Below are 27,155 nucleotides of genomic sequence, written 5' to 3'. Positions count from 1 at the left end.
ACTCTGAGATGATGCAACACTGGATCATTTATATTTATCTGAGTCTTTGTCCTTGGCATAAATTCTGACCACGCGGGCAAAACAAAGCAGTAAAATGGATCTGTAAACAGGCATCTGGATTTTAATGTGCTGCATTGCATATTAAAGTCTCTGTTTCAGCCATGGCCTTTGAATGCACCACGGGACTTTTACTGATAATTCTCAAGGCAAAATATACATTTTTATTGTTATACAACAAAGGCATACAGGCATACAGTACAAGCCTGCACATCTCTCAGCGCTGTGCCCCCTGCCCCTCCTCCTCTGTCGCTTCAGAACTCTGTTTTCTCTGATGTCTAAGTGCGATCAGCTCCTCTATCTTCACATAGGACTCACACTCTAGTGGGAAGCGGTTTCTCTGAAAGACAGAACAGAAATCATCATACAAATTGTCTTCACACTCCTAGATCACATAAAATGTTTATGTAGTAAATTGCTAATACACTGGGAACATAAATTCAAATACATTCGACTTTAATGGCTATATAACTCTACATTAAAATTGATAAATCTATAATGGGGAATTGTGACCACTGACCACATTGAAACATTATGGTGAAACAAACCTGCAGACAGAGACGCAGGAGGCCTCCCTCCTCGCCCTCCTGCATCTCTAATGACGTCAGGAACAGAGGGAGCGACTTCTCTGTTATTTTGTTTCCTACACAAACAAACAAGCGAACCATTTAATATTCATTTTCAAAAGCCGTCAAAAGATTTTACTGTTTTTATTTTGTGCAGAGCTGTGGGAGGAAGTCAGCCTGCAAAGAGATTTTAATAAACAAGGCTTTTATTAACCCACTGTAAATAAATCTCTTTTTAAAATGCAGCATTTCCCTGAATGTAATCTACAGTTACACATGTAATATTAAAATGACCTTGAGAAAGAAACCATTGCAAGCTGATTGTGAGGAATTCACATTAAAATTGATGATATACATTAGTCAGGAGTTGAAACGTCACGCTGTAGTTGTGCTGGAAACACGTTAACGAGAAATGTTCCAGCCTTTTGCCCTTTTTCTTTCACACCACAGTTACTGACCTGCCAGGCTGAGGGAGGTGAGAGTGGCGTTTCCGGGCAGAAACAGCTGTCCGTCCCTGTGCTGCAGTGACGGCTCCAGCAGGGGGTTCCTTATCTCCACCAGCTCTACCTGCCGATGGAGCAGTGAACGAGTGCATAACAGAGCACTCAAAGTTTAAATCACAGTCGCTATTTCGGCTCAAGAGCACATTGCATCAGACAAACCTCATTCAGGCCAGCAGTTGGATCCTGCAGAAAAAAAGAAAAAAGTAAAAATATCATTAGTCCTTCATGTGTTTTGCATGTTAAGACACAAATAATGTTTGGTACACAGATTCTGAAAGCATGTGTCTGGTACCTCCTGTGCAGCCAGTTGTTTGTCTTTACCCCCCGGCTTGCCACCTTTACTCTGAGGCACCTTTGCGTCAGAGGCTGAAAGAAATTCAGAGAGACAGCCGTGAAAAGACAAACACCCCTGCTGTCAGAGGATAATGGAACAAGTGTTCATCTGTGACAGAGGCTGTTACATTTCTTGTTCGACTTCGGGTTGTCTCTGCTTGCGGCTGCTTTCTCGTCCTTTTTGGATGTTTCCTGTTATTCAACAGACACCGAAAAGATCCAAAGTTCAAGATAAATGGGCCACACAAATACAACTAAATACACTGGAATCACATCAACATTGAAGTCTTACCTTTTTTTTGGAGGTGCCTTTGCTGCTGACGCTCAGTGAAGTGCTGCTGGGTACTGAGGGAAGTTGGTCAGCAGCTGTTTGGTCAGGATTGACTCCTTGAGCTGGCTGCAGATAATAACAATAGTAATAATACAAATAATGATCATTATAATCATGATGAACTCGATTTGTGTGGAACCTTTCATTGCAAGAAATTACATGCACCAAATGCTTCACATGAAAAGACATTACTGTAAGTGAACACTAAAACACATTAAAAGCACTGATGTAAAATGAAATGCATTAAAATGAGATGGAATCATAATAAGATAATCAATTATTGAAATAAAAGAAGTGATAACATCAAATTGGTATACGACATCCATATTTATAGAAGACATTGAAAAGAAGAGCTGCTGAGCAGTGCGGAGACAAGTGCAACATTGATCAGAGCTAGGAGATATGATTTGAGCTTTCCTACTTAGCAAGCTGGCCTCTCTGATATCTATAGGTACAAGTATAGGCAACGTAATGTAACATAACTCTCACAAAAAAGAAAAAACTTCTCCACATCCATATCAAGTCATTATTAAAGCTACATGACGTTTCGAGCACCAACGGCTCTTCCTCAGATGTTAGACCCCAGATTGGGAAAATTGGTCTCTTCGAGGGTCTTGGTTTGAGGAAAGTATCGTCAGTAAGTCCTCACACTTAAGCATTTAGTGATGAGGATGAATATTAATGTTAGAAACTAACACACACTTACGGACTGTGCTTTTTCCAGAAGCAGCTTCCTCCTCTCCACAACTTCTTCATGAGTTAGAGAAAATTGACCAAGTATCTGCAAATGGAGGCAGTGTGCAGTGGATACTTATTAAATTAGAAAATATAATCCAGTGAGAAGAATATAATTTAAAACAACTTAACCATTGATTTAAATGCATTATCTCTGGTTACAGTCTTTCATGTAAATGGATACCGCAGCCAGATGAGCGGCTCCTGAGTCTCCAATCTGATTGTTGGACAGTGAGAGAAGGAGTAAAGCCCGATTCAACCGCAAACCCTGAGAGGCAAAAAAAAAGGATGAACACTAGGCTATATGTCACTGATCAAAAAAGGAGAAGATATAGGGGGTTATATACAGTCGGGTGTGAGTACCTGTGCGATGTAAGCAGCACCTGCATCACCAATACCATTGAATGCCAAGTTGAGTGACAGGAGGTTCTTGTTAGAGGAGCTTTTTGTCGAGAGTGCGTCCCCGATCAGACGAGCGCCCTCGTCTCCGATCCGGTTATTTCGCAGAGACAAGTGTGTGAGGCTTGACCAAAGAAACACACACGATGAGATCAGACACATTTGTGTTTCTGAACGGGTTCTGTATAGTTATGTGAAATGCGTAACTGCTTGGTGACTCACACGCTGCCTTCAGAGAGAAGATGGTGGAAACTGTGCTCTGGAAGAGGGTTTCCCTCTAATGTCACAACTCTGACAAAGAACGCAGAGTAGGAGATGGATCAGTAAGCCTAATTGCTTGGCTGATAATGTTCATTCTGTGGTGCCCCCCCCCCCCCCCCCCCCCCTCAAATTTAGTTTCCCATTCTCCAACCCAAGATTCATTTATACCCACTGTGATGCAGGAAGCTACAAAACAAAGACCGGCAGTGTGAACGACAATAGGATTCACTCACCTGAGGTTGGAGCACAGTGATATTGTGTTCGTGAGGGAGATTACCATTTGATCTGTCAGTCCTGCCTGCCAAAACCTGCAACACAGTGATTACACAAACAAACAGGAACAGAAAAAAATATCAGTAAGAGCTGTAACCCTGTTCCATGAAAGAGGGGAAACACCTCTGTGCAGCAGCTCATTGCTTACTGGAGGCTCTGTAGCTGGCTCAAGGAGGGAAGCATCTTCTCCAGCACTCTGCCAATCTGCTCATTCACCTTCCATCCTGGGTACATTTAAAAAGAAAAGAAAAAGATACACACTACATTATATCATGGTTTAAAAAAACATTGTTGATAATGTGAACTAATGTTACTGTATGAACATGTCTCTGTGGTGTTTGGTTTGTGTTACTTATTACCTGAAACTTTAATGCTCCTGGTGCTGAGGGGGTCTTTATTCTCCAGCTCCACATGGAGGCGTGGCTTGGACCAGAGAGATGCAGCATTTATGTGGGACTGCCTGTTTCCTAAAGGCATAGTTAATGTTAATATGTTAATGAAGTCAAGTGAAACTGAGATATAATTATTATACTTTATGTTCATAATTCTTTAATGTCCTCTTATGCAAAGGCTGTTCTGAGCTGCTTTTCACCTGTGACCCCTCCTTCAGTGTCAGTCAGTATGGAGGGGGTTGCTGGGTGCTCATTGCCGACAGCTGGGATGTCCTTTATGTCCAGAAGGGCACACAGCCTGGGGAAGTCAGTCTCCACTTTGCCTGAGCACTGATACTCATCTGTGTGATAGTGGGTGCAAAGCATTAGCCATACAACCCTCAGCTGTCTCCAAACGAAGCCTGATAGAGTCACTTACCAAAGGTCTGACCAGGTGATGATTCATTTGGAGTGTGTCCTAAAAACAAAAGAGGCCAGAGTTTATAGCTACGATATGATACGATACGAATGGCTTTATAAATCCCCAAAGGTGAGATTCATTTTTCATCATTTCATCATTCATTCATCTGATGGAAATGTCTCACTTTTACGTATAATCAATTCAGACAAAGTGAACCATGGGGTACCATGTCATACCTTTAATTCAACTGCAAGTGAGTTTGAATGGTTATTTCATTCCTTAAATCTTCTACTAAGGCCACAGTCCACTGTGACAATGTTACAAGTGAGGCTAATGAATGGGCGAATGCTTCAATGCCTCTAGGTTAAGACTTTATTGATCCTGCAGGGAAGTTAAATCTATCCAGCAGTATGTAAAGTAAAGTGAAATGAAGTGCACCAGCTGTAACATTAACATGATGTATTAATGCATTCATAAGATAAGATAAGATATTATTAAAAGTGCCTCAAGATGTTTAGTCTGTACCCTAGCAACATTTTCATGGATGTTATGATATGAAACACATCTACTCTTCACCAATATGTGCAGCTCATCACTGGAGTTATTGTTGAAGACTCATGATATTTTTTCATAATTCTAGTATAATGTTATATACTGTACATCTTTCTGAAATGGGACATTCTTCCTGATCCATACCTTTATTTTGGGCATTTAAAATAACTAGGCTATACTCTGACATTAATGCCTCTGAATAGACACTGAATACAGAAAATTGTCCCACTCAAACCACACTACTGATTAAGGATGTTGTGTTACAGTATTACAGTTGTATCATTAAAAACCTAGGCTACCTGCATAAATATAATTGACAGATCAGGGCTGCAGACTGCCCCTAATTGGGGGCATTTTGCCCCTAAAATTTGAGACTAGTGCAAGTTTTCATTTATCATGTTTTTTTTTAACACTGATGAAACGTCGAAGGGACGACTCAAAATGAATCTGGCATCTAGGTGGCAGGCCAGGCCAATGTGTGTGAGGGTCATGAATGAAAAGGATAGCCTATATTCAGATTGCTTTGCAGGTGTATTTTGAGTGTGCGTCCCTACATTTTCTACTTGTGCTCCTAAAGTTTTAAGGGCCACTGCTGTGCCCCGAGAAAAAAAAAGTTAGTCTGGATCCCTGCAGATTAATTCAGCTCAACTGAAAGGGGTGTTTTATTATTAATGGCTGCTAGCTGCGTGCTAACGGTGAAGGAGCTACGTAGCTGCCTTTTATGATAACAGACTTTTCTAACCTGTGTTTTTCTCATCCTCAGCGTTCGCCTTGTCCGCTTTGTCTTTCCCGTGTTTCTTTCTAGACATTGTTGTGTCGCAAAAGTTATTTTCAACTCCTCAGATGAGGCAGCTACCTCCACTGTGCCGCTGGCTAAAAGACTGAGCGTCATTATCGTAACCATGGCAACCCTGAGGTCCCAACCCAACCAGGAGTTCAACGCGAGACTTGACCTGAAGTGACTGAAAGTCTATTTTCTCTGTCTTCGTTTACTTCTTTGATAATTTAAACAGACGTTTATTTATTTGTCATCGATAGACCTAAGTAGTTGATAGGACTTGGTGTGATGACAACGATGAGAAGGAACAGCAGCAGCATTTATAGCGACACTTTCCACGATGCAAGTTCTGAAATATCGCGAGAGTTCTCGATTCACCGTTAGGAACTGAGGTAAGTAAAGGTGGCCCTGAAAGCCAACTCCTTTATCCTAAAAAATATACATTTTGAGGCTGTTTTACGGCTCAATTTAGGTATAACTTTAAATGTATGTTAATAGTTGATTCTAATGAAACGGAATCTGACAAAACGTGTGTGAATGCATATTGATATCCTACTTGACAAATGAGATGAACCTTCCTAAAAATCCACATCCAGTTTCCATCCAGAAGAAAAGTGGAAAGTGAGAACTAAACAGCAATGCAGTCTGATTATCATGAATCCCTTTAGGCTCTACCTGTTTTATCACATTAGCAAGACTCTTTCCATCCCTGCATTATGTTTCACTCTATACAGCCCACTGTCTTTGGCCGAAGCAGCTTCATGTCTTAAACATTTAAAAGAACATGTGCAGTATACATGTTATAATTCTACTCAATTTAAGGATATGAATAAATAAAAACTTTTTTTGTGTCATCAGGCTGGACTACTTGATTTCTGTAAGCTACATTAAGAGTATTCAAAGCAGACAGCATCATGTGTATTCACAATAATGTAGTGCTTTTTATTAAAAAAACAAACAAACAAAAAAACAAATATAAAACAAAAAGTAAAAACCAACAGCATTTTTTCATGACTTAAGAATCATAATTACAAACTTTTAACGAGTGGAAGAAGTTTTTTTTTTTGACAAACTGTACACATCACAAAATGTCCGCCAGTCTGCCATTTACAATGCTTGCATCTTATTTTGTGATTGTCTAAAAAGAACTAAACGAATCACACAAACCACACAAATACAAGTACAAGCATCATACAATGACTGCTATCACAAAACTGAACCATTTCCTATTTGAAAGAAAAACAAAAATAATAACATGATATTGGGCTGACAGCTTTACTTTTGTTACTGTCACCGTTTAAAAATATCATAACATTTTTATGTTGGTTTGTTTTTTTAGTGTTCAACACTTTGCAGCAAAAGACAAGGAGTACATTTCTCCTTAAAAGTAATATTATTAACAATATTCAGTGACAAAGGTGTCGTTGCTGAGTCACTGTCATGTCCCAATGCCTTCTGTGTCCGTTTGACATTCTTCTCGCTCATGCAGTACATAGATGAATTTCATTTATAGGCAACAAAAACTCAGCTTAAGTTTTTATGTCGTCAGGACAGTTACGGTGAGATTTTCTGGACATTAAAAAAAATCATTTTTCCTCCGAGCTTAAGTGTCTTCATTATAGTAATACAAACGGAAGAAATTATAATATTATCATTATTATAATAATCATAATACATTTAGGGCTGAGTCCTGTACAGTACAATAATAAACAAAATCCATTTTTCAAGATATTGCTTTTGGAGACACTCCTCAATGTAAAGTGTATATATTTACATAACTTGGCACTGTACAGCTTCCTGTCCCCTCTCTCCCTCCGTCAGTGTCTCATTCTCGTCTCATCACTGTCAGTTTACCGCACTGGGACATTGCAGGCTGTCCCTTTTTAGCAGAGGCATTTGGGGAAAAAAAAAAGAAAAGAAAGAAATCTCATCAAATATCACATTTCCTATTTCCTTTAAAACATTCTCCATGGCAACCAGGAACATAGTCCGAAGACAAAAAAAAAAAAAGAAGATCCTAAGTCCCTTCCCCTCCCAATATACAGTATACACCGCCCCACCCGTCTCACAGAATATAAGAAAATATGACCGTCACGATACATTTCATGTTAAGTATTGTTTTTCCATAGTTTTCTCAAAACTGTTAATTGCCATCGAGCCCTTATTTTTTTTTTCTTTTTTTTCTTAAAAAGGTATATCTTCAAGAAATCTGGCAGAGTACAGACACACAGTAAGTGTGTACGCACGCACACACTCACACGCAAGGCAGTCGGAGAGCACGGCTGTGTAAGGCGTTACAGTTAAAGCCGCTGTCCCCCCCGCACGCCTGATTTAGTTAAGCTGGTGAATCATGTTACTTCAAAAAAGAGGGGCGAAGCTGACTGCCTCACAAGAAAATAAAAAAAATTAAAACCTCAACAAGACACTTTGACTGACAAAAGCGCACACTCAACCCCCCTCTCCCCTCCCGTTACTCGAAAAACAAACACACCCCCGGCCTCTTCTTCTTCTTCTTCTGTTCCTAAATGAGTTACTACAGTATAACAGGGAAAAGATAATAGACTTTTTAACTCGCTTTTTTTTTTCAGACTGCATCATCCAATACTGTGAGTGTTAGTGTGTTTTAATTATAGATACATTACACAGAGCTTCACAATATCCATGGTACCAAAAGTGCAGTTCACCCCCCCCACCCCCACCCCCTGTTCTCTTTCTCATGAGCAGCATCTGAACACACCGCACAACACCTCTACTATAACCGCTTCCCCCCCACACTGTCCCAGCGCTGTTCTTCTCTCGTCTGATACATTTTGTCATTGCAGCTAGGTCCCACTAGGGGGAACAATTCTCCAGCATTCACATTCCCACTGACTGAAAGGACTCACCACCCCCTCCCCTCTATCCACCCCCCCACCCCCATTCAGTACCACTTGTTTCATTTCTGATGGTTGCTAAGTGGAATACAACTGCCCATGTCTGTAATGTTCAATGCATTTAAGTGCATGGGTTACTTCTCCTATGTTCATTAAAAAAAAACAAAAAAAAAACAGGTTTTGCATCATACTACTTTAAATAAGCAAGAAGTCTGGGTCAGCTCTCTCGTCGTGCTCGTTGAGAACCTCTTGAAAAGCTGAAATTGCCACGAGTCAGCGCTTCCAAACCCCCTCCACCCTCTCAGAGATGAGATGACAGTCTTGGAAGAGGTAAACTGGAAGAGGCCCCCAGGGATGCATTGCGGTTCCTTAATGGTCAGATAACCAGCAACGCTCATTTCCCTTCTTGCTCTTCTCTCCACTCTCTGCCCCTGTGCTCACAAAGTGAAAGGCAGTATGCTTGACAGGCACGTCGCGACATTATTTCCTCCCGACAAAATCACCGAATCCGAGCGTCCGTCGCCGTAGCCGCCGCCCTGCCCCCTCCTCCAAGAGATAAGTGACATCTATGGCTGTTGGGGTAAGCAGAAATAGAGAAAGAGGGGGTTAGAGGCTTGAATAGAAACAGCTGATACACAGTGTTTTATATAAAAAAAAAATGACACAGGTAAAGTTGAGCAACGGTGTTTCTAATTCTAACAGTTACTAACAGAGTGTGCCGGGACCGACGTCAAAACCCGGAAGTTTAGCATCGCGCTGGTTCCCAGAAAAGAAAGTGAATGGGATTTTTGCATTGCGTTTTGGATTATGTCAGAAAATAAACTAAACACAAGTTTATGATACTTAGAAGTTTTGTTCAGAGAGATAATCTTCAAAAGTAAAAAGCTCCCGTTAGGCTTTAACGGACTACTACACGGTCGCATGACTGACGTCACCACCACTAAGCTTTCAACTGATTTCAGCCACTTTATTTTGAAAACATTGTATAATGGGGAATGGGTTGAAGACCCATAAATAACATAAAATAACATACATAAGAACTCTCTGGCCTGTCCGGGGGTGATGACGTTTAATGTCCGCGACAGGGTTTGTAGTCGTATTGAGCAACTTGTTAGCAACACGTAAAAGCTTCAAAATTCACAAGTAGGGTATTTACTGACGTGATTTATTTAATAGAACAAAACCTGAAACTCGCTTAAGCTTTTGTTAACCACGGACCTAAGTGCTAAAAGCGCTAACGGAGTTCCAGGTTTACTGGCAGACTCTATAGTGAGCCTGCAAGTCTTCCTCCACTCTTCATCTCAGCTCCAAGTGTTAGGACACTTCTTTTGTGGCTGCTCCAGATTTTCATCCACAAATAAAAAGCCAAACACAAACAGTTTCTCAATCTGCTCATTTGCTATTCTTTGTCAGCAAACCCTTTCTTGGCACTTCCTGCAGCTGCTTTATGCTGGAAGACACGGCATGGTGGCGCCAATGAAAGGACGTCAGTGTGAAGCAGCTGCAGGAAGTGCCCTTTATGTGATAAGACTTTTGATCCTCTAAATCTTTGTAACTACTTACAACTTTTTATTTAGTCAATGTGGCACTAAAGCTCAATCGTTCTTTCTGAAGATGCAACTCTTTAAAAAAAGTTTCTAAACAATCTCTATAATTCTCAGCAACAGCTGAGCATTTAATATGAAGTATTTGTAGGCACTATCGTCAAGGTGCTGGCAGCAGGGCGGTGTACGGTGACTGCACTTGTTAACTGTGATGAGGAAAAGATAAAACTAAGTGCAGCAGTCTGGCTCACTGATGTGTTTAGATAACCCGTGTCAGGCTTTGGCTACACAGGCAGCACCTGTTAGCAGGGTCAAGTCATTGCTAATTGTGGTTTTTAATGCAGCATATCACCGACTACGTTTACATGCAGTCAATAAACCTTTCATAACCAGAATAGTAGCATAACCCGGTTGCTCACGGCCATGTAAACACCAATAACCCTTCTGAAAAACCCGAATATGCTCATATTCCGGTTTTTAAAAACCCCAAAATGACCCTTTACTCCTTTTCTAACCAGAGTATTTGGCCATGTATATACTGTATATATCCGCCTGTATATCCCCCTTCGAAAGGAACATTAATTTGTGTTCTGCGCATGTTTTATTCCAAGGAATCTTGGTCTTTTGAGTACAGGAACTACTTGTAGTTGTACGCATGGCGAAACGCAAGATAACACCACACATTGGAGCGAGGAGGAAACAAATCACTTCATAAGTGGTGAACGACATGAACATCATGTCTTTTGTAGACGGTAGAAAGTACCGGGATAGCGAGATCTACAAGAAGGTGAGCGAAAACTAAGTTACATTGTTGTTTCGTTGTTGTTGTTTTTGGATACAAAATGACACACGTTGCGCCATGACATTGTCCATGCATCGTTGTTTTGATCGGGATATCCCAATTGATTACGATTACCATGTTTACAGGAATAACCCTGTTTGCTCATGCATGTAAACGGGTTATTCCGAATGTTTCAGAAACTGGAATATTGACCTTAACCCGAATATTGACTGCATGTAAACTTAGCCAGTGAGAAGACATGGGTTTGGTCACAATATGTAAACGGACTGAAACATTGAGGAGAAGAAGAGAAAATGTAAAGTGCGTCAAAGCACATTTCCGTCGGTAGAATTTCATGATACATATCTAACATAGAAGAAAACATAATATTATTAAATGGCCCCATCACTGAACTTATGTATGGTGTCATGGGTAGGCTGTACAGTGTGGGAATAAAGGTTGAATTGAACATTACTATTTATTACTATTTATCGTACTGACGGAAATTTGCTTGGACACACTTTATTATAAAAAATGTTCAAACAGTATGTCACAGCAAAAAGATCTGAAAATGTAACCCTCACTTATTGGTTGACCTACCCCCCTGCTTTGTTCCCGGTCCCTCACCATTCTTGCTTGGCGTTCTGTGCAGCAGATCCAGCAGAATTTTATTCAGTCGTTCCCTCTGCGCCTCCCGCCGGCCCAGCACCGGGTGGTGTAACGGTGAGGACGCCGAGGAGGACGGGAGTTCGAGCATTTCTCCTATCCTCTCGGTGGAACCGTCCTCCAGGTCCTTGCGCTCATCGGCTTCCCGCCCTTCCTCTTCCTCCTCCTCCTCCTCGTCTTCCTCCTCTTCTCCCTCCCCCCCTTCCCGCTCCGCTCTTCTCGGCTTCGCTGAAAGAAGTTCGGGATCCTCCGGAGCCATGTCCATGTCGTCCTCCACTCCTCTCCCGTCTTCCGCCTCGGGTGGGAAGTCGTCGCCGCGGTCGCAGGAAGAGCCGTCGTCCTCGCATCCTCCGGCTCCTTTGGGTCGTTCGCTCTTCCACGCTGAGCGACCGCCGTTCCTCTTGTAGTTGTCAGGGACATAATGAGGCTGCAAAAATGTAAAATAATGTTTGTAAAATGAAAGCAGTGCAAAAAGTTCACATCACATTAATTTGGAAAGCCCACCGTTTAAAACGGGCTTTTATGTGTAATTAAATGTCTAATTTCTGTTCTTCTATCTATGAGTTTTATCTTTTTCATTTAATTATATTTCTTTTTGATATTGTAAATTGTTTCTGTATTTTTATCTTAGCTTATGTAAGCATCTTTGACCATCTGTAAAAGTAATTCTCAATATTGCTGAATAGTCCTGAACTTGTTTGAAGCAGCTCTGCAGTGTAAATGAACTGCCGTTATCTATTTAGATAGCTGCATGTGATGACGTGATCCCTTGTTACAACTTACATTGAGCATAATGAGTCAAACAAATTGCCGACATAATAACATCACTGCCAAATTACATGCAACAACAATTAGGCATCTAGATTACAACAGATTTTTGGTTGCGTTTTCCCTGCAGGTTCTCACTATGTGGCCTAGAGAAATGACAATAAGCTGATGAGGTTTCTCACTGTTGTTTCTAGGGAGCCACACCTTCACCAGCTAAATGAGCTGCTTCAGGGATGTAATATTACCTCTACTCCTAAATACCAATGTAATAGAAATCAGTAACAGATCCCAGTCACTCTCACCGAGAAGTCTCTTTTGGGTGCGAGCCGCTTGGGGAAATGGTTGAAGGCATATGGCTTAGTGCAGACCGGGTAGCGGTTACGATGGATCTTGTAGAACAGGTGAGCCGACTTGTCCAAGCGGTAGTCACAGATGTACACGTCCTGCTCTTTCACACCCTTCGGCCGCCCTGCGTGAAGATGAGACAAGAAACTGTGCGTTAGCCAAGAACCGCTGCAATTTATGACGTCGTGAAATATTTGAAGAGCAAATGTCTGTAGATTTGTTCTGCTGTGTGTTGGTTAAAGCCTGTCAAGTTGAGATATGGGACGTAATGGGAGTGTTAACCTTCATTTATCAGCACCGTCCTACTTCTTATTCATAATTACACACATTCACATGCAGAGATTTTTTTCTCAGTGTTTCTCCCTCACCCTTGCAGTAAGTGTAGAGATCGAGGACACAGCAGGTTCCCACCACCGCCTCCAGGGGGATGATCTCGTACAGCGGCATGCGGAACAACTCGTTCTGGTAGAACCGCCGCGATGGAGAATGGTGCGTCTCGTGAGGACGGAAGTAGTGGTGGCCAAAGGCAAACCTCTCCCCCCTTTAGAGTTTGAGCAGATACAGGGTGACAACTTGATGAAGCCTTCACTATCACAGGCAATTACAACTTTGGCTGTTACGTTTCTCACTAGCAGATACCGTCGGTACATGATCTTTGTTGAACTTACTTTTCATTCTTCCAGAGTTTCTCAATTCGGAAGATGTCGAGTTTATCTCGGTTGATGTGAGACAGGAGACGGTAAGACTGTCTGACAGGTTGGCCCTCAGGTGTTCGTCTGCTGTCTCTCATCAGATACACACAGTCACCTGCACACAACACACAGAAACTGGCAGGTTAGTTGTCTACAGTGGGAAACTTCAGCTGAAATTAACTGTTTTTGACACGTCTCTGTCCAAAGTTTGGACAGGATCAAATTTAAAGGAAAGGAGACTGCATAGCAAGCACAACTTTGAGTTACATTCACTTCAACACTGAGATGCACAAAATGAAGTATTGTTTTTCATGACAACTTTTAGGCTACATGCCATGAATGAGTAGGTAAATCATACATCACTGCTATAATATACAAACCAAATAAGTAAGTACACTTGACCTAACTGTTAAAACATTAAAGAAGAGGCTGAAACTGAACCAAACTGGTTTCTACTGTTTCTTTACCTTGATGAAGCAGCAGGTCGTCTCTAAGGAGGCAGATGTAGTACACAGAGCCTGCCTGGGCATAGCTGGGCTGGGGTATCATGGGAACCTCCTGTAGCGACAGCACAACACAACAATGTGAGATTAGAAGTTATAAGTTTGTGGAACATGAAAACATGGGAGTTCAGTATCCGTGGCTGTCTGTGAAGGGATAGATGACGCACCGTGTCTATAGGCCGAGGGTCACACTGCTCACACAGGTAGTGCTCCACCTCCGTCTCCAGCCGCATACAGTCAAAGTGCTGCCACACCTGGACAACAACAAACAGCTGAATTACACCGATGTAAACGAATACATTTGTATCAGCCTGCGTAGAACTAGTGGCTGCTCCATCAATATTTGTAACGATCCTGGCTGTCTCTGTCTAAAAATAACAAAAATATACACAAATGCGTGACTCTTCCACAACTTATATGGCACATCAAAAGAAATGTGTAAAATGTGAAATGTAACTTTCCCCAAAATATACATTTTTGCTGTGTGTTTGACACTTTGCTTCTCACCATGCATTTTTCACACTGGATCATCAGGCCTTCGTCCTTGTACATTCCACAGATGCAACGGATGACGTCGTCGTCCTTGTCGTGAGACCCCGGCCCTCCTCCTCCTCCGTGGTGGTGGTGGCCGTGGTCCCGCTCCAGCGAATCCGAGCTGTCGGCCTCGCTGGCGGTCTCGCCCACAATCTCATCAATCTGGACAGCGGCTTCGTGACGAGCGCTGTAGTAGGCTTTCCGCAACCGACACACGTCCCTGCCTACCGAGGACTTCCTGCCGTAATATTTCTGATGAGAGAGCGAGACAGTCGTTGAGTGCAGCTGCTTTATTTGTTTGCAAAAAAAAAAACAGCACAAGGACAGCAATACCTCACAATCAGCATAAAGAGATGACATAAATTATATCAGGTGGAAGAGTGAACATTTGACCCTAAAATTGCACCCTCATTGTTCAGTCAATTCAACATGACTTCAAGGTGATCCGCCTGCAGAGCTGTGGGCAAATGGCTGCAGAATAAAACGTCACTGACACAAAATGATGCGTTCAAATCTGACAAAAACACCCTGTAGCTCTTAATCCAACAATAAAACCACATCTCCCCCTCATGCCTTTTTCCATCTGCCAGAAAGGGCCTTGGGACCGAAGGGTGAATCTAATTTAGACATCCACTTCAGGCTTCTCTGACTGGGAGAGTAAAGCTCCTCTGAGGGGCTTCAAGTGGCACTTGCTTAAACTGCTACGCTATACAAATGTAAATCAAAAGGACCGGCGACGTGTGCGCAGAGGATCAGGAGTCGTCAAGTTATGTCCCATTTGGGAGGTTTTTGTGCGCGAGAGCAGAGAGGAAAGCAGCGATTGAGTAGGAGGAAGAATGTGTTGGAGCTGCACAGTAACGGCTTAAATTATCATTTTGATGAGGCTTTTTTTATATTGATTGGGCTCTAAGAATACGGGATCATACTCTGGAGTGAATAATGATGCAAAAGGGATTCTGCAGCAGCCTTGGCCTTTATGCAATCATCATGCTAGTCTTTCTATTGATTGTTGCCATGTATATAGAGAGAGATCTGTAACAACGATTGAGCATCTCATTTGCAAATGAGATATTTTTCAAATGGTGGATAGTGATCTGTTTAAGTGGCAGAATAATGCTGATACACAAATTCATTAACATCAGATCTGATTTAGTGGTCGTTTATTCTTCATTTCCAGCCAATAGTTCCTGTTAAACTTCCCCGGGGGACCAGGAACCTCTTGGGGAAGTTGGGATCTAAATCTGTGTTCTGACCAGAGGAATGAGGAACTACAGTTCCAGCTCCAGGTGTAAAAACCTGCTCCCTGCTCTGAAGGATGTGCTCAAGATGCTGCTTTTAAAGCTTTATGCCGCTCATTAGGTAAAACCAGATGACACGGCAAATACAGCTTGTGTTGTACTGATATAAGGACGAGAGTTGGACAGTGGTTGTGTCTCTAAAATACTCTCCACCTGGCAGCAAGATGTGCTGCTCAACTGATGTAACTATTAAATTATGTATGAACACGGACAAATGCTCTTTCTGCAGTTCTCATTGTAAATAGCAGGGGTTCATTAATGGTTGAAACACCTGCCTACCTCAGCATTGCGGAAAACTTTGAGCATGTCTGCATCGAACGCTTCAACCGTCTTGTAGTGGCCGGTGAGGATTTGCTTCTCGATGGTGCTCAGGTCCAGAGGGTCAGACACCTTCTCATAGTACTGGCTGTTCCTGATGGCACACAAAAACACAGCAGGGTTTAATCCACATACACACAAAAGGATCAAAAAACAAAGACTTAGCCTGTGTGTCTACAGATACCATGAGGGGTTTAAGGGCCGTGAAGCAAAAAGAAAATAATGAGCTTTTATTGTTTTGACACCAAGTGATTACTATGAATACTGGACAAGAATCAAAGCACAGGCTGTCACGGCTCAAATGTGAAGTGGAAGATAAACTGTTACACTATGTGGGTGCTGTACGCTGATTGAGAAGATAACACATTAACTCTGCTGTCGGGAAAACAGTGAAACATTATGAATGGGCCGGTCGACATGCGGGTCTGCACTCCTTACCTTTTCCTCGACGGAAGGTTCACCAGCGGAGCAGCGAGTGTTTGGCCAGCTGAATCTGAAGTAACACAAAAGAAATAACATTCATATTCACATTCACACACATTTTTCTAGTTGCAGAGCCTTATCAAATACTGAATATTAGATAGCAGCATGGAGGCAGGAGACAGATGTGCTTTACAGGCCTGCTCAGTCCTCAGGTCATTCTAGAGGTCACGTTAATGAGGATATTTAATCGTTAGGCAGGTAAGGTGCACACTCAGCACTGTTAACACTACAAATATACTGTAAATTATGGGTCACATAAACAAAATCGAGATGCGGCACTTCTGTGATTAAAACCAGCAATAACTGAATTACTGGCAGTATGGCAGCACTGGCTGTTTCCAATTAATACAACAAAATTGCATTTTTCATTTTAGGCATTTTGCCAACACTCTCAGCTAAATCACATTCCAGTTACATTCACAACGACCAACCGAGGTTCAAAGCTTCAACGCCAGGCTGGTGATCATTTGTCTGTCTCCTCTTCTGGACAATGTACAATGCGTGTGTGTGTGTGTGTGTGTGTGTGTGTGGGTTTGTGCATACCATCTAAAGCCGTTTTTCCACTAAAATTAGCGGGTCGTCGCGGGTTTTTTTAAACGCGGGTCGACCCGCTAACAATCGGCATTTGGCCCCTTTCCCATTGACCAAAATGAGCCGAGTCTGCCCCCCCGCTGGGGGATCAGACAGAGCATAAACCAGTCGCCCCGCTCTCATCCGCGGTGCAAGAAACACACACAGTGTCATGCCACAGCCGCCCGCCGCGGAGACAGTGAGTCTGCCGCGGCCATATGACAGACGTCCGCGACACAACACGTCAGTTAAACAGACTGTCGCTTCTTTTCTTTTTTTTTCAGTCGTTTTTGGTCAGTGTTATTTGATCTTTTGATCCCAGTCTCGAATGAGAGCAGCGGAGCAGAGCTTTGTTTTGGTACGTGATATGAGACGCGACCGGCGCGATGACATGGCGTCACGCAACGCTCAGCGTCATCACGTAAATTAGCGGGTTGGCGCGGGTCTGGCGTTCCCACTGCAAGCCGAGCAGAGCCGAGCCGATTGAAGGCGCTTTTAACCCGCGTCGCTTGCCGAGTCGTTTGACCCGCTTCAACGCGGGTCCACGCGGCTCGGTGCGCCTTTCCCACTGCCACCAAAAGCCAATTGTTAGCAGGTTTAAACGGGTTTTTTGACCAGTGGGAAAGGGGTATAACAAGTGGAGTGCACCAGTACGCACTGTAGCAATATTTCTCCACAAAAGAAACTGACCCTTGTAGCTGGTGATCATGTCACAGATCTCCTTGAAGATGTGTGCAAGACGAGCAGTGCGTGTGACTTCTGTGTTTTCCTCGGCGGCGGCGAGTCTCCGTGTACGAACCGACCGTGACGTCTGCAGGGCTGAGAACTGCGTCAGGAACACATCTGGAAAACGAGGGATGAACACCAAGTTCACACACATTAGTTTACATAATTTAAGACCAGGTGTGTGATATTGTATCTCTCACAGTAGCTACTAAAACTCCCACCTTTAAAGGGATAGTTCAACATTTTGGCAAATTGGCCCATTGCCATAATCCCTGTAGTTTTAGGAGTAGGTTCGTTCCCTTTAATTGTTACCTTAATTGTCGGTGCAATATATTTTTAGAACGGTGGAGCAGAGCCGCAAGCTGCTCAGAGCTACGCTACGGAGGCTAATGGGATTTCTTGGTTTCCCTCATCATATTCATCAAATCAAATACACAATCCAACAACTCCAAAACGCATTGTGGACAAGTTGTGACCTGCAAATTTACTACGCTATGAGATAATAACGGAACGTTACGAGACAGTTGTTTTCTAGGTAAATTCATGCAAAACCGCTGATTCACATTCCTGTCGGGGGCAGTTTTTTTTATTATTATTAGTTTATTTAGGGGACATTGTGCAATGACATTAATCATTTACAGAAAATGAAAATATGGTTGCACCAGATTTAGCTTATAGCTCATTTCCATCTGCAGTCCCAACATGTAACATATAACAAACAGACAAGAAACGCAGACCACAAACTACTATACAAGAGTGATACACAAATAGACAGTAGACAGCACATAGACAATACAAAAAAAAGAGAAAAATAAACAGTTTCCACATCTAAAAAGACCAAATCAAATGCAACACACCTAAGAGAGGTGTACCCTATCCTATATGATCAATGGAGGGAAAAGCTAAGTCTTACAAGATACAGAATATAAAATATAAAACATTTTAGAATCCCATAGTTCATATTCCATAAGGTTTTAAGATAATTTCATGGATTGGGTGCATTGAGAAATACTAAGATACATTTTTAAAAAAAAGACTAACTGAGTAACAAGTGCCCTGCTTTTAAACATGCTGGCAACTTTGGTTCTCCAGTAGCCATTGTTTTAAATGATGAGAGAAATTTAAAGTTTGATCTTTCAGGGTTTCAGCAGCTTGTTCCATTCTTTGATGGCTGTCCATGAAAACACAGATTGTGCAAAGGAGGAGTGTCGCATGGGGATAATGCAGTCACCCCTGGATACTGATCTTGAGACTCTGATTGTCGACTCGGAGCGGAGCTGTACAAAAGCAAGCAGTCTCTGCATTTGCCTCGAAAACAACTCGACGACATTGAAAATGAGGGTAACCTCAATGTCTCTCGAGAATAAATAAAGGTTATAATAATAATAATAACTCCGTCTCATAACATTACATTATTATTTCATATCGTGGTGAATGTGCAGGTTACAACTTGTCCACGAGAGCGTTTTGGAGTTGTTGGATTGTGGATTTGATGAGTTTGATGAGGGAAACCAAGAAATCCCATCAGCCTCCATAGCGTAGCTCTGAGCAGTTGAGCAGACAATTAAAGGTAACAAACCTACTGCTATGACGAAAGGGATTATGGCAATGGGCCAATTTGCCAAAATGTTGAACTATCCCTTTAACCTTTGTACTCACCTGACTTGATGTTGCCGTCGTCACGGATGACTCCTCCCCAGCGTGTGTAGATGGACAGGCTGCTGGCGTCCCTCTCTCTCTCGCCCTCTCTCTTCAGCAGCTCCTGTTTCTCCCTCATCTTCTCCCAGTTCCTCAGGAGAAACACTCGGTGCTTCAGCACAAAGTTTCTGTTTAGTGAGGGTGAGAGGATGAGAGTGTGAAGACAGCTTGTGTCTTTGCACTTTACTCTCTTCTTAAATCATTTAAATACCACCACTCTAATAAGGAAGTAAAAATCTGATCATTTGTTCTTTCCCAGTATATTTGACTGAAGGTTTCTATGCAGACTAAGCACGATAATGAGCACGTGTACAAAAACACACTTCATCAACTGCTCTGTCCTGTCTCTTATGTGATGCCTGTGTGTCATTTCAAGTGTGTGTGTGTGTGTGTGTGTGTGTTTACCTCTCCCTGTTGGACATGGGCTTCATTAGATGAGGGTAAAACTTGTTGCTGTCACTCGACTCCTCTTCCTGTGGAGAAAGAAAACTGTTATTGCACTGACCATAATCACACCCCTCACTGTTAAAATGTGTGTTTTATTTCTGATTTCTTTAATAAGCTCTTCTCAAACTCATCCTGTGTGTTACCTACGTTTAAAACATACCATGATATCAATTTCGGATCACGAGAATCAGGTCCTAATTCTAAAGTATACCCTTAAAGATATTCTGAGTTACTTTTTTAAGACACCTTGTGGCCCACAATGAGTACCTCTGAGACACAGACACGCTCATGCCCTACATACACACTGCACCTGATTTTTAACAAGAGAGAGCCAGACTTCTGCTACCTTTCATCACCCAGGTAACACCGAGAGATGATAATAATACAGAATATTAGAAGAAATCATTAAGCACTCTTGAGGACATGAAAATGTCTCTTTTGTCTACACAATCTTGAACTAGAGGTGAACTGATACCAACACAGGTTCTCAGTGTTTCTATCTACATTCATCACTTACTCGTTTCTTGAGCTGGTGTTTTGATTTCCTCTTCTCCTTAAGCCGACCAAGCCGCCGAGTCCCTCCAGTCTTTGCAGGTAGGCCGTTAATGCGCTGGCTTTTCCCTCCGATGATGCCCCGACAGCTCTCTGAGCCACACTGGCACACTTGCTGCAGGGCAGAGAAAAAGTAAGATCACTGGAGTTGTAGAAACAGAGTGAGAGGTCTCGCTAAAATGGAAGCGGCCGTGATTATAGGTCTGAACAAAGTGTGATTCCATGAAGAGGACAAAATGGGCGCTGGTGCCTCACCTGCTCTTCAGTGTTGAAGGAATGGAAGTTGTAGTCATAGGTGAGCTCAATGCCACTGTTGATGTCCTTCAGAGCAAAGAGACCAATTCTGTACACTCCATTCACTGACCTGAGACAGAGGAGTTATAAAAAGACACTTAATTAACAAGAATAAACTGAATGTGAAAGGTGACTAAATATCTAGAAAGCTACTTGAAGGTGTTCTCCTGCTTAGTCCTAAACCCTTTTCAATGATAAAACTTCCAGTACAAGCCTAGTTATTCACATACTAATGGGAAGTGTGACAATAACTGGTTCAACTTATTATGTAACATCGAAGCTCACAGAACAAGTTAGTTCAGCATGAAACAAAATTTATGAATCACATTGTTATTTTCAGGTCTTGCTTTCTGGTCACAGTAAGAGCTTCTGATAATCAATAGAGAACAAAATATTTGTGGTAAAGCTAATTTCAGACTGTTGACTGTTCATCTGTGGGTTGCACACTGTCTATATCCGAAACATACTGGAGAGCCTTGTAAAGAAATAACATCTTCTCAGTGAAGTCAGGTTTTCACATCGTACTAAGTAGTAGAACTAAAAACTATTTAAAACGTTGAAGTATTGATATTGGAAAGGCAGTTTTATTAAAGGTCCTTTAAATTGGACTAAAACAGAAAAAAGAGCTGTCCCGGTTTTCATTTTCTCGATTAGCCAACTGCTCAACACGTTGTAATTCCCATTTTCCTCCTTTCCTTTCGCCATTCTTCCAAGAATAAAGCGTGCTATTCTGTTTGCCAGCCACTTGATAATTTATTCCTTCTATAGGGGTAAAAAGCTGGTTCAGCGCATTGTCTTCAGCCACTACAGCTGTATCTAAGGCCCGGCTGCATGTAATCTCTCTTCTGTGACAAGATGGATGACTCGTCAGGCTTTGTGCTGAAAATTCTCCATCCTTATGGAGTCTTTTATTTCAGCCCAGCCACTCTATATTACACACACACACACAGACACACGTGGAGGTACACATACACTGTCCTAGATTATGAGCTGGTCTATGCTGGAAGCCAGAGGGTACAGTTTGATAGTGGAGCCTCTCAAGGTCGAGAGCTGTCCACAATCAAATCCTCGGAGGGTTAAACTGCGGTGATACGTGGTGCAGGATCATACACACCATACATAGACAACGACAGTCAGCTACAGTTAAAACCAAGCAGGTTTCACCAAGTAATGTCAAGCACAGTGAGGCCTGATCAGCCAGGTCTCTGATTGCTGTGGATTTAGCCACGCTGTGAGAACAATCCCTCAGGAAACCAGTGAATTGTTTTGGCATGGTGCAAGGCCTTTAAGCCATTTAGGTCTCTGAACACTGGCAGAGTGTGACTGAGGTGAACTCATCAGATTACCACCACACAACCACATTAATAAGGTTGGGGTTTCCAGGCAGAGCTTTCTCATTTACAAAGACATGCACCTGCTACACGTGTCCCTTTCAGTGCTGGTGTAAGATTTCCAAACTAGGACAACACAACATTTCCTAACAGTCACTTGGACTACTTATCCATGTCTTAGGTTAAAGTGGTTAAAGAGTACGGCTGTTATAAACCCAAACAACTTCAAAAAGTGTCTAAATATAACCAAACACTTCTGCCACAATAAGGGAATCTAACACCAACACAAACAAGGCCACATTTACATGTATTAAAATAGAGACACACACCTACAACGAGTATAAACGACTTCAGCGTTTGGTTAAAATGTGGCTCACTTGTTCTCTGACAAGATGAGTGAAGACCCAAGAATAAAATAGCTGTTTAAAATAGCTGTTTGGATAACAACGCACCAAAGGCATTATTTCTATGCTTAATATCTTTCAGACGCGTTCTGGTATAGTCACTACACTCAGGTTTTCTCTCCTGCAGAAAGAGAATAAGAAATTACCCATCTCGCCCGAATCATCAGGCACACAAACGGATGGCAAATTAAGTGAAACGGTTCAGATAATGGGCAGGTCCATTTTCCAGTTCATTGACCTTAAGTGACAGAAGCATTTAGAAAACAAAATACTGAATTATCAAGCTGGAACATTTTCTAATCAGCTTCTCCCACTCTCCTCTTACAACAACCCAGCAAGAGTCTCAGCTTCACTTGTCTGTTTCTATAATTTAGACTGTGACTGCTGATGTACCTGACATCTCTTGAATGGTAAAACTTGCTCTTACAGTAATCCTAATGGATGTCAACATTATCAGCTGCATAGCGTGAGTGGGCGCAGTGTGCCGTCTTTGTCGTCGCAGTCAAACAAAACGCAATTTACACCAGGTCTGGCTCAATTATCCGCGAGCGACAACGTCTGGCAACGTCCTCATGCTTGCTCCCAAACAGGCTTAACCAAATCTGGGTTTTGGTAAGAGCCCAAAAGCACCACAAGGACATCAGTAGGGAGCTGGTTTTAAAGCTGCCATGACACCCACCACTTCTGCATCTCACAGTTGGGTTCACAGCTGTGGTTTATGAAGCGTGCCTCATTGCCCATTCGGTAGCTGTCAATCACCATGCCGCTATCCAGGTTCAGACAGTATTGGCCACTGTGGGAGAAGTACTGCTCCATCATGCGACTCCTAAAACACAGTAGCAAAGAAAACAGTGGTAGATTAAAAGGACGGTTTTATCCATCTAAACAAGTCAAAGAGATAGACAGATGCAAAATATGCTAAATATTCAGATATCCACATGCACGTGTCGACCTTTCAACAAGATGTCTTGCATTAAACCATCTCACCTGAACTCCTGTTCGCTAACCACCTCTCCCAAGTACTCGATGATGAACTGCCCCGAGCGGAGAGATTCCTTGGTGCGGATTCCCCAGCCCTTCCCTTCAGCGCGGAAGCGCTCCAGACACTGCACCCACTCGTGTCTCTGGATGTGCTGGTTGTCACAATGGTCACCGCAGGGACACGTGCTGGGAGAGCACTCAGCAAAGCTCATTCTGGAAGAAGAAGAAGGCAAAGAGCGAAAATGTAAAAAAATTGTTTTTCATAACTAGACAAATTACTTTCCTTTCTTGAAAAATAAATAGAAAATAAACACAAGATTGTTTCTTGACACATAACAAGATTGATTTCTACATTGACTCCGCTGTTGCATTTACCTATTCAGGCAATCATCAAGGCAGCCTTTTTCAGCCGAGGCCTCAGGAGATCGACAGTTGCATGTAGTTGTTTCATAACCGGAGAGAGGCTTCACGTCCACATAGACATCTGTTACACAAACAGGGGATTACCACTCTACAATAAAAACTGTGACCAGCAGTGGCAACGCTAAGTATTTTTTAATCCCTATTTTGCAAACAACTAATTTAACTAATAATACGGACAACAAAAGTCAAAGCAACCAGTGCAGAGTATCTGATAAGTGGTAACAAAACTGATCAGGTTACATTTTGACAAAATTCCTGGTATGAAGCCAGATACTCACTTGATCTGATCTTTTTATAAAGGGGGACATCAGGCCTCTTGTAAAGCTGAAACACACACAAAAAAAACCCACAAAGGGGTTTAATGACAGAGAAAAATACTTGTGTGGGTGGGCCGCTACTGGGGCTGTAACTATCACTCAGTGTTTCACTTAGAGCATGGAAAATCCCTAAAAAAAAGAATTTGTGCTTGATGTGATTGATCACCTGATCATGTTTCCACAGCCATAAGATGTCGTAAGGCAACTGGAAATCAATACGCTTCTGTCTCAGGTACTTCCCTGAAAAAACAAAGCAGGGGAAATTCAGATAGAGAAAACATACATAAAAGAAGACGGAAGTCATTTCTGACCATGCACACACTTCACATTTACGATTACATACTGTATATAAAGAAGAAGTTCAACGGTTTGATTTTTTTTTTTTAAATGGCTTAAAATACTGGCCCGTGGTAAGTGAAAAAACCTTTCTCTGTTTCTGGAAAGCCTCAGAAACCCTACATACCTGGAGCAAATGCTTTTCTAGGTTATAATTAGAAGAAAAATGAATTTATTTAGAGAGATTCTCTGCATAGAGAAGGATGAGTTTTAAAAGACTGGTCCATCAGTCTGGAAGTAATTACATACTCGAATCCTGTGTTTTAAAAATAGGAGGTGCAGAGTAAAAGTGATGTGGTGTGAGACTCACCAACATGTATAGGAGCTGGAAACAACCCATAATCGTGTTCCCCAGGTATGTACTCCAGCTTCTCTTTCTTTAGCTGCAGAAGCTGACTCCGAGGACTGCAGGGTGGAGAGAAACAGTGAGATGTAAAGAGGTGGCAAACTGTGATATGACATGCTTGTATCTATACATCAAAAAGATGAATTTCAGAGAGTTGTTGTTGTTTTTTTTGGGATTTCTTTGGCACTCACTCTTCAGTCTTGTACACGTCTGAGTAAAGCCCCGCCTTCTGGAACTTCTTCTTTGGAGGTCTGGCTGCTCTCTTCTCCCGTTGGCTGGTTATGGGCATGGGTGGAGCTTGTTCCCTGGAGACGGGGCCTGGGCGTTCCGGGGAGCAGTGGCCATCTGGCTTGCTTTCCATTGAGCTAAAATTAGAACCATGACTTGTTTCTAGTGACGACTGGACATAATAAATGTTCCTATATATACCAACACTGACTCCTAACATTTAATCGCGCTGTGAATCATTGTCTGTGTCCCACAGCTGAGACTCTAGGGAATAAAGATTATCAGTGTGGTAAAAAAAGAAAACATATTGCTTACCCACGAAAGTGCTGGAGCTCCTCCTGAGTTAGCCAGCTTCTTCCTGTCCCAGTTCTGGACCTTGCCACCAGGTTGCCCAGGTTCTCCTCCCTATCTGGCAGTCGCTCCTCAGTCTCTTCTACCTCCCCGTCCTCCCCTTCTTCTTCCTCTTCCTCCTCATTCCCCTCTCGGTCCCAGTGCTTCCTCTTCTGGCCTTTTCTCCGCTGTCCCTGCACGACCGACTCAATGGCGTCCGTCACGGTGTCCCCCTCCCATCCCCTGACCCCCGCTGGCCGCTCTCCCCCTCTGTCCCTGTGCCGTGCCTGATTCAATTCGATGGCGGGGGGCGGCGGCGGCGGTGGCGGAGGGGATGGCGGCGGGGAGGGCAGCGGGTGTTTCCTGGGACGTCCGGGGCCCCTCTTCTTTACCACGTTGTTTCCTGTGCGCGCTTGTCTCTGCAGCTTCTTGGCCCGGAGGATTTTGTTGACGTGGTGCAGGCTGTGTTTGGATGGCTGTGCCCGGTGGGAGTGGTGGGGCAGGGACGCATCCAGGCAACAGTCCTGAGGGGGGGAGAGGCAGGAGGAAGAGGAGGCAGAGCCGTGGGAGTGAAACAGAGAGGTTTGGTGATGGTGCTGTTGCCGGTGGTGCAGGGATCCTTCGGGCCCGTCAGAGGTCGGGTGGGCGACACCTCTTGTCTGAATACCCGATGAACCTGGACAGAGACACAACAAATTAATGCAGCATAATGTATCATGAGTCTACTGCACACTTCCTTATGCTTTGATATTTTAAGACTTTGCTTCTCTTTCCAATCTTTCCATGTGCTCATCTTTTTTTTCTTCCTGTGTCGTGTCATCCAAACTTTCTCACCCTCTCCCTCCTTCCTCTCCGTAGCACAAGTATGCCACATCTCATGCTAGATTCAATTCAGAAGTTTAGTGAACTTCATGGGGCGTTTTGTGTGTGTGTGTGTGTGTGTGTGTGTGTGTGTGTGTGTGTGTGTGGTGTGTGTGGTGTGTGTGTGTGTGTGTGTGTGTGTGTGTGTGTGTGTGTGTGTGTGTGTGTGTGTGTGTGTGTGTGTGTGTGTGTGTGTTATCCTTGTTAGTCGACTCTTGACTGCTGTGTCCTTTAGTCTGTGACATGTGTTGCCCTTTTAAGCTACTTTCACTCTTTTTGAATTGCCCCCTGGGGACAAATAAAGTGTTTTTGAATTGAATTTGAATCGTAAAGCTCAGTGGGTTGAGCAGGCACCCCGTATGCAGAGGCTACAGTTCTCGCTGCCGCCGGCCCCTGTTCAAATCTTGAACCTGGTGGCCCTCTGCTGCTTGTCATTCCCCCTCTCTCTGCCTCCTCATTTCCTGTCTCTCTCCACTAACCATATCAATTAAAGGCAAAAAGCCCTCCCAAAAAATACTTCAAAAAACAACAACAACTTCACAGGCCCCAAACACACTGATGTCTAAAAACAGAATCACTAAAAGAAATATATTAAGGCACCTATAGGTCTTTCAATACCACTACTATCTCCATGCTCTGTATAAAAGGGTTGTCCCACATCCAGCTACACACAACACCTAATGACAGTGACATCAGCGAGCCCAGACTTGGAGTACTGATTAACTAACTCCTGTAAACAGTTTTAACTATTCCCTGATCACTGTGATCCATTAATATATAATAGACGGCGCTAATGGAAAAACTCGCATTTTCTTTTCTTGACCAAAAAATTAACTATTTAAACCATCTTTTTGCGCTACTTCTTATTCTTGACCTCACTCACAAACTTTTCTTCCCCTCCCACATCACTCTCACCCTCCCTCTCC

At 42.8% G+C, this 27,155-nt stretch overlaps 2 protein-coding genes across 3 annotated transcripts in view; both read right to left on the bottom strand.

The window, feature by feature from the left end:
- Positions 1-274: 274 nt before the first annotated feature.
- On the bottom strand, positions 275-5,611 carry lrrc71 (leucine rich repeat containing 71; the record flags this gene model as incomplete). The annotated part of the gene is made up of 16 exons (XM_083981511.1): positions 275-397; positions 606-700; positions 1,082-1,190; positions 1,286-1,309; positions 1,419-1,492; positions 1,588-1,651; positions 1,752-1,856; positions 2,497-2,571; positions 2,710-2,793; positions 2,889-3,048; positions 3,147-3,215; positions 3,419-3,493; positions 3,607-3,682; positions 3,818-3,925; positions 4,051-4,191; positions 5,545-5,611. 16 exons carry the CDS (start codon positions 5,609-5,611, stop codon positions 275-277), a joined length of 1,449 nt encoding a protein of 482 aa, XP_083837637.1.
- An 898-nt stretch (positions 5,612-6,509) lies between these two features.
- ash1l (ash1 (absent, small, or homeotic)-like) overlaps positions 6,510-27,155 on the bottom strand; it is a 32,201-nt gene continuing 11,555 nt past the window's right edge. Inside the window, exons 5-27 of one of the 2 annotated variants that reach the window (XM_083981890.1) lie at positions 25,354-26,044; positions 25,002-25,175; positions 24,775-24,869; positions 24,295-24,368; positions 24,090-24,135; positions 23,764-23,872; positions 23,395-23,601; positions 23,087-23,233; positions 20,634-20,742; positions 20,344-20,493; positions 19,785-19,852; positions 19,341-19,507; positions 17,646-17,798; positions 16,341-16,395; positions 15,864-15,996; positions 14,260-14,538; positions 13,920-14,006; positions 13,717-13,807; positions 13,226-13,364; positions 12,926-13,098; positions 12,515-12,681; positions 11,379-11,871; positions 6,510-9,025 (exon numbers count right to left, since the gene is read on the bottom strand). In XM_083981890.1, coding sequence (XP_083838016.1) covers positions 8,934-9,025; positions 11,379-11,871; positions 12,515-12,681; positions 12,926-13,098; positions 13,226-13,364; positions 13,717-13,807; positions 13,920-14,006; positions 14,260-14,538; positions 15,864-15,996; positions 16,341-16,395; positions 17,646-17,798; positions 19,341-19,507; positions 19,785-19,852; positions 20,344-20,493; positions 20,634-20,742; positions 23,087-23,233; positions 23,395-23,601; positions 23,764-23,872; positions 24,090-24,135; positions 24,295-24,368; positions 24,775-24,869; positions 25,002-25,175; positions 25,354-26,044 — 3,899 coding nt within the window. In that variant the 3' untranslated portion in view covers positions 6,510-8,933. The remainder of the gene's footprint in view (positions 9,026-11,378; positions 11,872-12,514; positions 12,682-12,925; positions 13,099-13,225; positions 13,365-13,716; positions 13,808-13,919; positions 14,007-14,259; positions 14,539-15,863; positions 15,997-16,340; positions 16,396-17,645; positions 17,799-19,340; positions 19,508-19,784; positions 19,853-20,343; positions 20,494-20,633; positions 20,743-23,086; positions 23,234-23,394; positions 23,602-23,763; positions 23,873-24,089; positions 24,136-24,294; positions 24,369-24,774; positions 24,870-25,001; positions 25,176-25,353; positions 26,045-27,155) is intronic. The other variant, XM_083981891.1, reaches the window with a different exon arrangement.

Source organism: Trachurus trachurus, assembly GCF_905171665.1.
Source record: "Trachurus trachurus genome assembly, chromosome: 11".
Lineage (NCBI taxonomy): Eukaryota > Metazoa > Chordata > Actinopteri > Carangiformes > Carangidae > Trachurus > Trachurus trachurus.
Note: the sequence above shows the minus strand (reverse complement) of the source record. Positions and strands in the feature narration are given on the sequence as shown.